At 40.5% G+C, this 15532-nt stretch overlaps 1 protein-coding gene across 1 annotated transcript in view; it reads left to right on the top strand.

Annotated features, from left to right (window-relative positions):
* Positions 1-701: 701 nt before the first annotated feature.
* Positions 702-15532, top strand: part of col2a1b (collagen, type II, alpha 1b) — a gene marked incomplete at its 5' end in the record, with an annotated part of 45613 nt that continues 30782 nt past the window's right edge. Inside the window, 11 exons of the mRNA XM_079218532.1 lie at positions 702-792; positions 4218-4430; positions 5882-5898; positions 6364-6396; positions 7555-7587; positions 7800-7853; positions 9270-9371; positions 10014-10091; positions 12123-12167; positions 13333-13386; positions 14852-14905. Of these exons, the coding sequence (XP_079074658.1) occupies positions 702-792; positions 4218-4430; positions 5882-5898; positions 6364-6396; positions 7555-7587; positions 7800-7853; positions 9270-9371; positions 10014-10091; positions 12123-12167; positions 13333-13386; positions 14852-14905 (774 nt within the window). The remainder of the gene's footprint in view (positions 793-4217; positions 4431-5881; positions 5899-6363; positions 6397-7554; positions 7588-7799; positions 7854-9269; positions 9372-10013; positions 10092-12122; positions 12168-13332; positions 13387-14851; positions 14906-15532) is intronic.

Here is a 15532-nt window from a genome sequence, read left to right as displayed (position 1 = left end):
AATTTCTTATAATTATGACTTCATGCTCATTGTTGTACTTTATTACATTTCCACATGCATCTGATGTAACCATCACCTCAAGGTACCCTTCTCAAATATGGCTAGTATCTTTCTGGCACTTATCTTTCCCACACAAAATATAATATTTGCCTTTACAACAGTCTAATTTATTGAAGAAAGGTCCCAGATCTGCCTTTCAAAATAAAAAACCGCCTTCAATTAGCGTAACGAAGTGAGTCTGACATCGCTTTCGATGAGCAAGGCAGGGGAGGAAGGGGGTGGCATCAAGGTTACGGGGAAAAGTTTCAGAGTTTTTTTTGGGTTCAGTAGCAGCACGTGGAGAAAGGAGGGGTCTGAGACCGGAATAATGGAACCTGGGAGACAGAATGGGAGGGAAATGGGGCTCAGATTTCAGCCCGACAGGGGGTAAGGGGCCGGACTGATATTTGGGAATATACGAAGAATCATTGAAGGCAACGGGGACATAAAACTACAGCGTCTGACCCGAAGCGGTCGGTGCTGAATTTCTGCTGCAGGTCCAGGTCCTGCCGCTGGATTCCCTCATTGGCTTTTGGGAACTGTGAATATCGAATGTTTCGATTTTGTAACTGGGGACACACACACTAAATACTGCGAGAAGCCTCCGATACCTTGGCACTTTCCTTTCTCCCTCGTGGGCCCTGCATGTCTAATATTTAGACATGTTCAGCTTTATGGATTCGAGGACTGTACTGCTACTTGTAGCAACCCAAGTTTGTCTATTAGCCGTTGTAAGATGTCAAGAGGACGACCGTAAGTGATTGTTTTATTTCTCTCAAACAGCTGTGAAGAAAAGTGGAGAAAAGCCAACGTTGTCATAAAGTGTATTTTCTTTTGCAACAGGTTGATATTTAAGTGCAGCACCTGCGCTTTTAATATTTGTGCAAGTGTTGGTGCTTGGAGTGATTTGTTTTTTCCCTGGCACCTTTTACGCACAAAAGTTCATGATTGTTTGGATACATTGTTGCAGGCAAAGTTAATTGATTGATGATGATTGTGGACCTTCTCTCTACCAATGTGCTGATCTTACTGTATAGCTGCAGGTGCGATACAACTCAAAATAGCAGAGTTGTGGACGTGCGTAAAAGTTATGCAATGGATGGAGAGATGTGGCAAGTTTACGCAAAATAACGCGCACTGGGCACGAGACGTTAGATTTCTTGTTTCTGTGGATTCATTTTGTATTTATGTTAATTCGTTGTTACAGTAGTTATTCATTATTGTTGAAGTTTAGACTCTGAAAAGCGAACATCATAAAGATTGAGGTTTGAATCCCCTACAGTGGAGCCAAATGGTTTACCCTACCTCCCCCTCCTTTCTTAGGTTAAGCTGCCAGACACCTGTGGGTGCTTTAGGGGCCTTGACGGGCTCTCGTTTTAGCTGCAGATTCACTTAATGGAGAGGGTGAGAGTGGGAGGGGATGGGCAAAAAGTGAAAGGTGGTCAGGCTCAAGGGCCTTTGGTGAAAAGTGTTAACATTCCATTGCTGTCAGAGGGCATCCAGGCGAATCCTGGCTTGTTGGGGCGGAAAGGTGAACTAATAACCGAAATTTCCCTAAAAAGGGGTTTTAAAGGCAATTAATCTAATATTGTCTTTATTAAGAATCTAATAGCCTTTTTTATCATTATTCATACCTGCATACTTTCTACTGTCTCTGCAGTTATTTGAATAAAACTGAAATGGGATCATTCCTCATCGGTATTGATTTTAGCATCCTCAAGGGACATTTGAGCTCAAAGGTATGCCAGCAGATTGGAGCCAGAAATAATTTTCCATGTGATTTCAGGATTTCCATCTGCGTAAAAGATTACCCATACACTGTGACAGTCAGCCCAGGGAGAAACAAAGCCAAGGTGCAAGAGATAGGTGATTGGAAAAATACAAGGGACTTTTAAAGCAATGCAAAGGTGTATTTTCCAAGAAGAAAATGGGGAAAAACAATTGCAAGTCTCAGGTTACCCTTTCAGCGGTAAAGTCCCCTAGATATAATGCCTTTCTTTCCTCAGTGTCAACTGGAGGCAGACATGTATCTGAAGTGGTAAAGAGGTCTGATTGTGACCTCAGCACAGCAGGTTCAATGGCCCCAAGTCACTTAGAGGGTCAGGGGTTCTTTACCCATCAGCTGTGTGGCTGCTGACTAAGGAGCCCATGAAGTTAATCAGGTGAGAGTAGGAGAGGTCAAGAGCCTGAAAGTTACCAAATACAGTAAAAATAAAGTTGACTCTAATGTCCTCGAAGTACACCTGGGTTAACTTTACTATTTTCATTGTTCATTTTACTCTCCTGGAAAACAGTATGGCTGCCAACACATGGGAGAGGAGACTTGCAAAGTATCCTCAGTGACGAAAAGCCAGCTTTCTCCCAACTCTGCAGTATACAGAGGAGCCCTTGTCCCTGAATATCAGGAGAATCTTTCATATTTGAGAGCCAATGAAAGGACAGGTGCAGTCTTTTGACAGTAAATGTCAAACCTGCAAGGTATGTGCATGCAGGAAGACCATTTTTTCTTCTTCTCTCTGGCGTGTTTGAATTGGCATCTGACACAATTATGGCTTCCAGAAGGGGTTTAAAGTGTGCCCCGTGTTTATACAAGGCAATAGTTTGTGAATTGCCCACTCTGTCCCTTTCCAGAAAGACCTCATTCATTGCTGCTAAGGTCCATCAGGTTACCTAGACTTAAGCAGGGCTCAAAGGTAAATATAGCTACTGTACTTGCTCCTTCTCCTCACACTCTCGGCAGTCCGAACCTTGAGGCTTTTCTTTTGGAGGGTCGACCACTTTCACCTCTCAGTGCAGGTTCAGAGGCTACAATCAGAGCATTTCATTGAGCAACTGTTTGGCCTTCTGTTGACTTTTTAGGAAGCTGTCAGACTGGAAAATGAACAGGGATATGGCTACTTACTGAATCCATTCTAACATTTTCTTGAGTGGTGTGATTTAGAGCAAGTACAGTACCTGTATTGAAGCATGGCCAGCTTCCATCACATCCAGCTGTGTTCTCTTTGCCAAGCTGTGGTCTGAGCAATCTAAACATGTTTCATTTACTGAATGAAAAGTCTGTTTAGGGTGTCTCCTGCGATGTAAACTCGCCCTATATTTATCTTGCGGAGGAATTTAGGCACATGGTCTTCAGCTCCTGTGAAGTTATTGGAGGTTTCCTGCAGGTCTCACTTAGCTGTGATTCTGTGATGTTACACTGCCACCCAGTGACTGTTTGAGAGGTTGCTTGTTTGTGATTTCAATAACTTATCTCAGTGTTGGTTATTGATAAATGGAATTATGGAACAAGAGATTGTTGCTTCTTTAAGATGGCTTTTGGGATGATTTTTAGTTTGGCCTTTAATCAATAGTCGTAGTGTGTAGTTGGTTGGCAGACAGAACACATGGAGGGAAGAGAGGGGGTGACATGTAACAAGGTGTAACAGCTGGATTTGAACCAGGGAAGTTGCGGTTTAGGCCGACAAGAGCTGCAACGATTAGTCAATTAATCTATTAGTCATTTGACAATAAGAATTCAGAGACTATTTTGAAAAATGATTTATTGTTTAAGTCATTTAGCTTTTGCTTATGAATGAAATGTGACGATATGATGCTTATAAACTGAATATCGTTGGGATTTGGACTGCTAAACAACTTGAATATATCATTTTGTCTATTTTATAGAAAAAATGATGAGTAGATTCATCAATACCAATACAATGGGCATACATAATTATTAGTTGAAGCCCAAATGGAGACCGTGAAACCCCGGAATATTTGTGTAGAAATTGTGTTGATAAGAAATTTACATTTTTAAAAGTTATTCAATAGGTTTGTTAAACATGATACAGGAGATGATCACAAATCAAGCTCAATGAAATGTCAAATGGAATTGTTTTCAAGAAGAATATGTTTTTGGATCATTTCTTTGGTTTAAGTTTAACATGTTTTTTTCTTGTATGCACACGGTGAGGTACCTGTTGATGCACTTGCATGTGTTTACCACCTAAACAAAACATGATTTACTTTGCTTCATATCTTCACAACACTTTATGAGTAACAGTAAATATGCTAGTTGTTGTTTATGAGTAACACATTGCAGTGACTGCATTTCATACCTGATGCATAATATCCTTTTTTCCTCCCACCATCCACCTGCCTTGGCCTCTGTGTGTCCCTCTCTATGACCTCACACACAGAGGAGGATGTTATTAGCTGTTTACAAGATGGACAGCGCTATAGCGACAAGGACGTGTGGAAACCAGAGCCTTGTCGCATCTGTGTGTGTGACACTGGAACCGTCCTGTGTGATGAAATTGTCTGCGAGGATCTAAAAGACTGCCCCAAACCTGAAATCCCATTCGGAGAGTGTTGCCCCATCTGCGCTGCTGACCAGTCTCCACCCATTGGTCGTAATTTATTTATCTCACACCTCTCATAAATAAATTACTCTACAAGATCATATTGTTTATTCTGGGGAGAAAATGACACATGGGGGATTTGGTATTAATCAAAGGTTGGCCATTAACTTTTTAACACTTAATGGATTGAATAGGACCAATACTATATTTCAACCTTTGATTTGAATCCAGTTTTCTACCCCCAAAGCAAACAAATGATGAGAAATAAAAGACAACAGTGACACATCTGACCAGATTTCAGTGAAATGCTACCTCAACGTAATTTTTCCATAGCCGGCTCACCTTGGCCCCATCTTGTTTGAATACTCTCCCCTTCCATGAGTATTATGAAAACATGTGGGAGTCATTAAGGAAATACCTCAGTCAAGCAGACGCAGCCTCGCATTTCTACTCTATATCCTCTCTGAGGATTTCTGCAGATCCAATAGCAAGAAAAACTGTGACACTCTACTGAGACTTTTGGAAGGAGCTATTCACCACATTTAAAACTGCCATTTTCTCCTGAGAGGTCAGCTTTGGAAAAACAAACACAGCTAGTTGGGGAGCGTACGTGAAATCAGAAGTGTCACTGTTTGCAATGCATGCTTGTTGATTAATATGCTTTATACATTATCTTTCATTAAAGGCAAAATTAAGTGCTTAGTAAGAAGTATGTAATATGTGAAGCATAATTTAAAGTTAGCAACTACCTTAAAATAGGGCTGGCTATTGAACCTCAATACTTTTTTTGTATTGACCAAAATGTGTTGATTCCACTGACGATCAAAACACTGTCAAGTGGCGTTAAACATCTGTCAGATTCACAATCTTGTTTACTTATGATGTGACTTGATAGTTCTTGATTTCTATTTAGATTTTAGTTTATTTCATGGAGGCAAATGTCCTTTACAGCTACTTGAATTAACTTTTGAGAAGTTTGATTCTTTTGAGAAATGAAAATAGGGTTTTGTAAAAAAATATTTGCAACGATACCTAGCCCTCCCCTAAAGAATAAGCAAACTCATTGTTTATCTATATTGCTATATACAGTATCTATATATAGTTAACTATATATCTATATAGCGTTAACAATGCTTATTAGAATGCTTTGAAATATGAAAACAAAAGTCCAGCGATGGCCTCCATCAGATTAAATTATCTGAAATTGGCTATTCCAATTCTTTTGCTTCCTATCTTTCTCTTTTACCTGCAGCTGTTTTGCTTCTGCTTCGAGCTTAAGATGGTGATTCAACCAACACTTTTTCAATCCTGATGGGCTCTTCGGGTGCCACAAATGTGATTTGGTGGTGGTCGTTATGTAGTTTAATTTAAGAAAGTACAATTGGCTATCAGCGCATGTAGACTTCCTGGGTTTTGTGTGACCTTCATGGATTGTTTTTGTATAATCCATTCGCTAACTGGGATCTGTTTTTTCCCCTCTGACCCACTTGACCACATAACAGGAGCACCTGGAGCTAAGGTGAGACCCTGAAGAAAATTAAGATGATGATGATGTGTGTGTGTGTGTGTGTGTGTGTGTGTGTGTGTGTGTGTGTGTGTGTGTGTGTGTGTGTGTGTGTGTGTGTGTGTGTGTGTGTGTGCAAAAGGAAGCTCACCAGCACCTGCAATTAAATCTGTATCTCTCCCAGACTCACATCGGTGCTGCAGGACTTCCCTGTGGTTTATGGATTTAGATGAGACTTTGATGTGAAGGAGCTTTGTCAGATGGATAATAGTTATTTCCTCCTCTGCACTGTGTGCCATATTTATGTATCTAAGGATACTGTAGGGGATACTTATTATCAAAATGTTGCCATTGACCAGTTTCAAAGTTCAAAGTTTGGATGTGCTGTTCAAATAGTTTCTCAGGGGCAGGGTTATAAAATATGTAGAAGAAAATCCTAATCCTAATTGCTGTTTCTATGCTTTATCTTTTCAACATCAGGGTCAGAAAGGTGAACCCGGAGACATTACCGATGTAAGTTAACACCACACAACACTATAATGCAAATGTTCTTTTGTCAATTGTTGAATTGTTTGGAGTTTCATGTCTGAGGTAGAGATTTATTTCATCATTACATGAAACACTTACAACCCCTTATTGGTAGTCACTGGTGGAGGAAGTATTCAGATCCTTTACTTAGGTAAAACATAGCAATATAAAAAATACACCACAACAAGTAAAAGTCCAGCATAGAAAATATATTATTAGCAGAATGTACCAAAGTAGTATGTTGTTTAAATGGACCAACGGGCGTACTATTTGAATTTCACTAAAATATTTATAATACTGATGCATTCATGTAAGTGTGTCGAATTTGACTGAATCTGAACTATTCCACGTTCTGTTGGGCAGTTTAATCATACAGTGCATCATGTTTTATAAATATTGATATGCTCAGTGTGTAAAATCCAAATCTGCAAAGTAATTTGTTATGAAAGCTGTCAAATAAAGGGAATAGCAAGTACAAATGTTTTAGCTAGTATGTAGCAGAATCAACTTTTATGTAATAGAAATACTCAAGTGCATAAAATTTGTACTAAAGTTTCATTCCATCACTGTTGTTGCACGTTATCTCTGGCAGTGGATTTGTGTACTAGTTGTTCGTAATGGAAGGAATACGAATATCATTTTGTATTAATACTACCATTATAAGAAATAAATTAGGTTGAGTGAAATAGAGAGGAGGCAGGTCTGTTGCCCACTCGTCAGGAAGACAGCCAAGCACAATAAGGCCTCCATACAATCCTCCTTAAAGATCTCCAAAGGCCAGCAGAGAAAAAAAGTAAACTCCCTGCTGCTGCAGCGCCGCACCTGGAAATGCTTTACCCCTCCAGAGGGAATGCAAGTGCATGGCCGGAAATAAGAAGGCATTGTTTATTGTATGTTTCTTATAATGCTTTGCCCGAAGAGATTAGCAATTAACAAGCTTAGTCTGATGGAAGAAAGATAATGTTTCCCCTCCGTGGGCAAAGTGATCTAAACGTCACATGTGCAAATACATCTGGTGAATGTAAGCTTTAGAGGTGGGCCCAATTTAGCATTCAGTCTGTGCACTGCAACAGGCCTTCATATGTTACAATTACATTTTCTGACATTTTCTTTTCTATTTTTTTCTATCCTTTGCTTGACCAGGTTGTAGGACCAAGAGGACCAGGTGGCCCAATGGTATCCACCAATTTCTGCATTCATACACCTTTTCTTGGAAAGCTCTTACAATTTGTATAGATCATTTAAAATAGAAACAGACTGCATTGAAAGTACCCATACTGGTATTACAATCTGATCTGACATAACAGCAGCAGAGTTCACAGCTGTTTCTGCAGCTCACATGTACATGAGTTAACACCTGAAGTTATCGGCTGTCTCCCGCTCACCAGGGCCCACCAGGAGAGCAAGGACACCGTGGATCGAGAGGAGACAAGGGAGAGAAGGTCAGTTCTAAAAATTAAAAAAATGTCAAAAATATCATTTTCACACCAAAAAGTAGACCCACAAGCGGCTCTTTTCAGAAGTACAGTATGTCCTATTGAATCTGATAGCTTAAGGTCTTTAGGGGGTACGGGTGGATGGGGTATCTGCTACAGCTTGCAGGTCTGCAGAATGGCAGCCTTTCATTGAGCCGCTCAGTCTCACTAGTCATGTGTCGTTTCCATTAGGCTGTGTGGTCTACTGACGTCTGGGTTGTTTAACAAATGTGGGACTGTCTGAGACTCATAATGTAAATCGCTGCTTCTCTCTGAGGCCCTCAAGTCAGTCAGTGGGGGAAATGATTGTCGCCGCACTACGCCAGGCTTTGATTATCGCATTAACCTAACAACACTTGGATGTGATAATGGCTGCAGGCGAGGAGTTTATCTCTTGTACTCTTGTTTATACAGATTTAAGCACAAAGCGAGTTGAGTTTTGGCCAGCAGAGGTTAAGCAGCCTTTAGGTGTTCAGCACATTCTTTGCTCAGGATCCCCTTGCATTTGTCAAAACATGCTCAGAGGTATGCCAGGTAGTCTGATTGGGTCTGATAAACCATCAGCATGCTCGACATATAACCTTTGCATCTTGGGTGAAAAAGCTCCAGCTTTTTACTTTTAAATATACGGTTTGGTTCAGTTCAAAAAGCAGAACTCTCTGTTTGCCACAAGCCGGTCAGGTGTAGTCGTGTTTACTCTTGCAGAGCATCAGTGCCGCTTGGAGAAGGTTCGACTGAGCATTAAGCTTCTGTCAACGGTTTGTGACGAAAGCAGTCGAGTGGTGTGTTGTCTGCCAGCAACCGTGTAATGGTTTAGCCTCAGTATTACTCAGTTCAAATATTGGCGTGAAATTAATCAATGGTTACTTGTACCGATTATTATTTAACACTTTCCTGTACTCATGCATGTGGGTTGAAAGTAAATATAATAATATGTTTACAACTAAACTGGATGATTTACTCAATGATATGATTTGCATTTGCATTTCATATACAATGTGTGTTCTTAGTTGTAAAAAATCACATATAAAAATATAATCTCCTTTTTTTGAGGAGGAGCAGAAATTATTTGTAGATTAGTCAGTAAATTTATCAACAGAAAATTAATCAACAGCTATTTTGATCATCTCAAAAAATCAGATGCAGATTCTCAAATCAGATTTTCCTTTGGCTGTTTCTGTTCTATTTTTGGACTATTAGTGGACAAAACAAGACATTTTAATTTGTCAACTTGGACATGTGTTTTTTTTTTACTTTTTTCTCACATTTTTATGGACCAAATGATATATAGGTTTGGCTTATTCTTAGACGTTTGCATCATTTGGTCATCTCAGTTTACAATAAGCATCATATTATTATTATAATATTATCTACCTATTTCAGGGAACCCTTGGTCCTCGTGGCAGAGATGGTGAGCCTGGCACCCCCGGAAACCCCGGACCCCCCGGACCTGCTGGACCTAATGGACCCCCTGGCCTTGGTGGAGTGAGTATCCCATGACAAACAGGGGTGGGTTAGCATTCACTGCAGACATGGGAGCTGACAGGTTGAACACAGATGCAAGACCAAGAATGGGTTCACTTTGACTGGGTGGAATAAGCAGAGAGAATGGGAAAGTGCAGCAAGGAAATAATCCATGAGTACAAAAGATGTGGGAAATTGGGAGGAGGCAGAAAGACAACAGCGAGTTGATGCAGAGAGAGAGAATAGATCGAATGCCTCTCATTCTTTGTAAGAGAAAAGGAGGGAGGAGGTGGATTGAGGGGAGGGGAGGTAGAAGGGCAGGAGGCAGTATGGTAGACTTGGGGAGGGGAGGGGAAGGAGCTTTTTTTGGGGAGAGAAACAAGGAGACTCTTTGTGAAGGAGAGAGAGATGACTACTGTTCACATGCCCTCTGTCTCTCCTCTGTCTGCATCAGGATTCACATAATAAGCTCTGCTGCTCACATTCTATTATAAGATGATCCTCTCCTGCCAAAATGACACAGCATCCTCCTTCATTTTGTTGTTGGCCTTCCATATATTCCAACTAGATGCTTTACCCTGCAGTCAGTGTGACCTTAAAGGCTTAATTTCAACATATATAAAAGGCACATGAACAACCTTTCTTTTCTTTTGCCTTTTCCAGAACTTTGCTGCTCAGATGGCGGGTGGTTTTGACGAGAAAGCTGGCGGCGCACAGATGGGTGTGATGCAAGGACCAATGGTGAGAGGGCGATGATGAGACCTGCTGCCACTCCCATGTTGTTGTTGTTGTTGTTTTAAAGTCGGCTGCTTATGTACTGTATCTGCCTGGATGCTACAGCCTTGGAGGCGTTAGGAGCAAGTCTTTCCACCTAAAAATCCCAAATGAAGATCTGTTCTGGCAAGCATCCTTGATCGAAACTCCTACGCTTTTACCTTTCTGGAGGAACCCAAACAACGTCCTTACATGAACTAGAGAATCTTCACATGGTTATCAAATATGAAAACTACTAAATGGACATCATCATCATCATCGTCGTCGTCTTCTCCTGGAGAGGAGATACCCATGGAGGATTTTAAATCATCAAGGATGTGAGGAAGCCGTTTCAAGATAAACCACAGTGATTTGTAGCATCGGCCATGTTTTTTCTCCTCCTTTGTTAATGATTAAGCTCCACAGTGTTGGAGACAAGAAACCACAGAGTTTTGGGTCCTGATGGAAAATAAACACCTCACATGGCGTACAGAAGAGTCATTTTATAAATTGAGGAAACAGCCGCTGATCATCATTATATTTGAAGCCCATGAAAAAACGCTGCTGCCGGGGTATGTAATGGCAGCTTGCCCAAGATGGAGCGAGGAGCACACTGGGAGCTATTTTGGTTTAGAGAGCCGCAGAGCAGCTGGACAGAGTCTCAGCCCAGCAGAAGTTTGAGAAGCCAAGAGGGGAGGGGAGGCGGGGGATTAATCAGATCCCAAAAGCTAGCCTGCAGTTTGTGTGGCTTCACTCCTACAGACTGTCCTTCCACATGTCTGTCTGAGAGCTCGCCACAATACTGGGTCTTTTTGAAGTCAGCCCACATTTACATTGGCGTTCGCAGGCCTGCTGGGGGGGAGCAGTAAAAGAACAGACTGGAAGTCAGACTTATAACCCCTTACCCACATCACCTCCATACCAAAAACTCCAACAACGCACTAACTGAAATGTATGCACACACACACATAAGCGTGCATGTCTCTCAAACACACATTCACAAGTCCAGAAGCTATAGAGGCCCATTTATAAGTTTCTACTCACTGGTTAAATGCTTCCTACACCCACTGAAAGGCGACTTTCATTAGTTTCTGGGGACCACTGTGCACTGTGACATTTGCTTTGGCTGCCATCCTTGATTTGTTCAGTAAAACCATGATGCTAAAATGTGGGTTTATAAAAGCAAGCCTACTGAATGGAATATGTTTTTATCCAAGAGGAAAAGCTGTTGCAATCTGAATCCAGATGTTTTTTTCACTGAGAAACTTAGAATTTTGTGAAGCTTTATTGACACCAACTCCTACAGTCCGATCGTTCCTTGAAAAGCTGACTTTCTAAAGCTGTGGATATCTGGCTCATCACCTCCATAGAATGTGATGTTCTCTTGTTGGGCAGCGGTGCATGAAGTTGAAGTATAAATGACTTTGGCGTGTGTGAGATTAGGTTCATTCAGAGAGACGTTAGTGGAAGAGATCTCATCTCCTGTTGTAATGCCTGAAATCTAACATTTACACATGAAACATTGATGCAACAGTTCCGTTTGATGTTGTTTCACATTCAATGTTAAAGTGTAAGAAGTCATATAGAGTTCAAACCCTCCTCTAGAGCACCACCACTGGTGACCTTTGAACTATAGAAACGGGCAACGGGTGGGGAAAAAGAGCTGAGAGAAGAAGGAGGGGGCGTTGCCAGTAAAATTAAAGAGATGGAGAGTGAGAGTGAGAGTGAGAGAAAGTCCAAATGCAGCTGAGGAATTTCAAACGATTTATGGATTTGACAAGTAGAGCCGTTGAGTTTTGTGTGGCTTCAGGGCAGAGCAGGTGATATTGTTTTTAAAGCTTCTAACAGAATTCAAGTCGAGAAAAACTTGTCCGTTCTCAGAATTGCGATTGAAAATAAATAATAATTGTGCACTAGTGTTTTATGTCTTTGTGTAGTGAAACAGTTTATGCTTCTGAAGGATGTGATTACATGTTGTGAGCCTGATGTTATGTCCTTTGTCTCTTTTCTCTCCCTCAGGGCCCTATGGGTCCCAGAGGACCACCTGGCCCCGCCGGATCACCTGTAAGTACCTCCTGTACGCCCCAGACAACACACGAGCCGCAGGCACCTGCAGACTAGATCCTGTGTACAACCACAGACAGGCCAGGCTCAATCTCATAATAGTAATGTGCTTGCTGCCGCGTACAAACGCCACATTGTCTACTTCCCCTGAGTGTCTTCAAACACAATAATGACCCCAAAATGACCGGTCCCTTTGCACACTCCAACAAGGTGAGCATACCACAGGCTGTTAGAGAAAAATGTTTACACCCAGTGAGAATACTTAAGTCTCGCAGCTGCAGACTGGGGGGCTTTTTCCTCTCCACCTGACAATTTACATTTCACAGAGCAGACTGGGCTTACTCGCCTTTTGCTGCTCTTGCCCGCACCAACATCTACCTGTAGCCCTCCCAGCCTCCTGAGTAAAGCTATTACGTTGTAGGCAATGCCATCTGACGTGCCTCAACTTGATGGTGTAATCACACCGAAAACACTTTTGAAGAGGCGTATTTTCTCTTTGGATACCGTTGACTGCTTTGAGACTTTCTCAAAACAGATGACATGACATTTGTCGGGATGTAGTATAATTTAGAGAAGCTGCAGTTTGACAACATAGACAAATATACAGTGCACAGGACTTATTGATAATTGTTGATGTAGTTTTACTCTGTACTGCTCCAGGTGCATATGAACTTGATATTATTGAATGTATTTGTACTGCAATCTCACAAACTTTATTTTTAGGCTGTAAATTAAGATCTGCAATTAAATTAAACAACAAATTTAACAGATTTACCACATAACTAATCTTTATTATATTCTTTATATAACTGTTGTAATTTCAAGTAACATGTATTGCCGCAACTAACTTTTAACATTATCAGATTTTCTTTAGGCTTTTTCTTTTTCGAATAATTGATCATCAATTGATCGCTTGGTCTTTAAAAACTTGGGTAATTCCCAAGTTGCCCGACAAACAGTATGAAAGTAAAAAGATATTCAATTGACTATTACAGACGACGAATTGATCCAGCAGAAAATCTTGTTTGAGAAGCTGAAACCAGTGAATCCTTTGGTATTTTTGATTAAAACGTTATTTAAAATGGTAATAATGTTGTTCCTCTCAGACACTGCATGTAAAGCTTCACTTTCCTCAAACAGCCTCTCTCTTCTTTTTACATCCCAGGGCCCACAAGGTTTCCAAGGCAACCATGGGGAGGCTGGAGAGCCCGGACAGTCCGTAAGTATCCTATAGAGTACCAGTCAAGTCCTCCCAGTCCTCACTACATGGTTTAATTTAAATACTTGTTCTATAAAGCCTTTAAACCTCCTCTCCTTTTTTATCTTCGTCTTTTCTTTTCTTCTTCATGTGGAAACTTCAGTCGCTGCTCCCTCACTCTCGCTAAATTACATTTCCATAAAGTTTCCAAACACGTTCTAACCTTTCACTGCTCACCACTTACTTCTACATCCTTCTCTGTTTGACCAGCCAGCTCCTTCAATTTCAACATTTACAACCCTCTTCAGTCAGTGCGTGCACTGCTCATGTCTCAATCCCAAAATCTGTGTGACGCCTCTCTGGCCCTCAGCAGATCTGCAGATTTCCCATGATTCTCATTTTCTTTTCCCCATCTTCTCACTGACAGCTTCCAGGGTTTGCTGCACCTCTCCTGCTCATTCAGATAATGTCATACCCCTTAAATAACTCCTCTAACACAGAAGAACCAATCGCCTTTTATTTAATTTTCATTTTCTGTTCTTCTTACAAGTCCTACTTTTAGTTTTCTCGACCCGTAATCCCCCCTAACTAAGCTTCCTGACGTCCTTCTGTCCGACCCGTTTCCTCAGTGAGTAGACAACACAGACAGAGTCTCCCCACTGCTGTGTTAATCTGCTCCTGGGGAGTTCAGATATGCAGCCACTGTATTATGATCATTATCTGTGATTAAAATCAGGCTTTTTTCCAGAAAATAACTTGACAGTTGCAGATGGGTCACACACGTGTTTGTGAAGACCAGAGATCATTTGGGCTTTTGAAATCCCAAGAGCCGAACATTTGTAACAAGAAGTTTTGAATTAGTTGAATCCGGTTGGTATTATAACCTAATTTATATTGTCGCAGGGCAGCGTATTATTCAACATAAGCACTTATTCAAAGACACAAAGAAACAGAGAGAGAAAAGTAATTTAGATGGAAAAATAATAACGGAACCAATAGACACATCAACACACCATAAGTGATACACATCTGAGCGATGCATTAAGGATTTCGGGCCGAGGATATGGAAGTATTAGTTCCATCTTTTTGGCCTAATTTTGCCTATAGATCCTGCTGATTCTGATCTCATTTAAAATCATTCTATTGTCACTATTGTCTCTGGATATCATAACTTTGATATGCTTTTATCCAAACAGATGCTCAGATTAATCAGAAAACAAATGTCATTGTAATTCAGATCAGCAAGATAATAGAATTTTGATTAATGTCAGACAAAACGGCCACAGCTGTTTATGATTAATAGTAGTAAACACATTATTGTTGGCAGCTTGTATCAATGAGTGTAATTCAGGGCTGTTTGTAATGAGAGAGCAGGTGTTTCCCCCACATGCTAAGAATTATGAGTCTGAACTATGTGATGTTGCCCTCTGTTGGTTATGAGTGGGAACTCGTGTCTCACCTCTGCTTGTTTTCTCTTAACTAATAGGGCCCCATGGGTCCCCGTGGCCCCACCGGACCTTCTGGAAAACCCGGAGATGATGTGAGTGTGTCTGTCACAACTTCATAAAACTGTTAATATGTTACCAACAAGTAGGAACTCTGACCAGACTGATACGTAGTGACATTTCTTTAGTGACTATCCTCATATAATTTGCTGTCATCATCATATTCTGTAAAATATCAACGTCTCTGCTGAATGTCCTCTAAATTTTACTGAAAACCTACAGATTTACTGTCATGTTTATATATTGTAGGTAAATTAGTATTACTTTTTTATACTTGACAAAATAATTTGAGACATAATATTTATAGATATAATTTAATATTAATATTTATTTGAAAACACATTTGTATTCATTTGTTTTTAAGGATACTGGCATAGAGTACAAATAACAGTGTCCCCATGATGAATTGAGGTTATTGGTCTCTGTTAGTTCTTCATATTGATGTTTTTACAACTAAATAATTTGATTTCACTGCTTTTGTATCGTAATGTTATTTTCAACATGTACTGCAATACCACCATAAAAAATACAGGATTCATTAAATAATGTGCAAATGTATTTTACATTGTACTGTATATATTGTTTGAATCAAAATTAACAGTACATGGACTTTTCAATTCTGGGTTAAACTAATACAGCAACGATGATAGTACTATGAGACA

The sequence above is a fragment of the Taurulus bubalis genome (genome assembly GCF_910589615.1).
Source record: "Taurulus bubalis genome assembly, chromosome: 5".
NCBI lineage: Eukaryota > Metazoa > Chordata > Actinopteri > Perciformes > Cottidae > Taurulus > Taurulus bubalis.
Note: the sequence above shows the minus strand (reverse complement) of the source record. Positions and strands in the feature narration are given on the sequence as shown.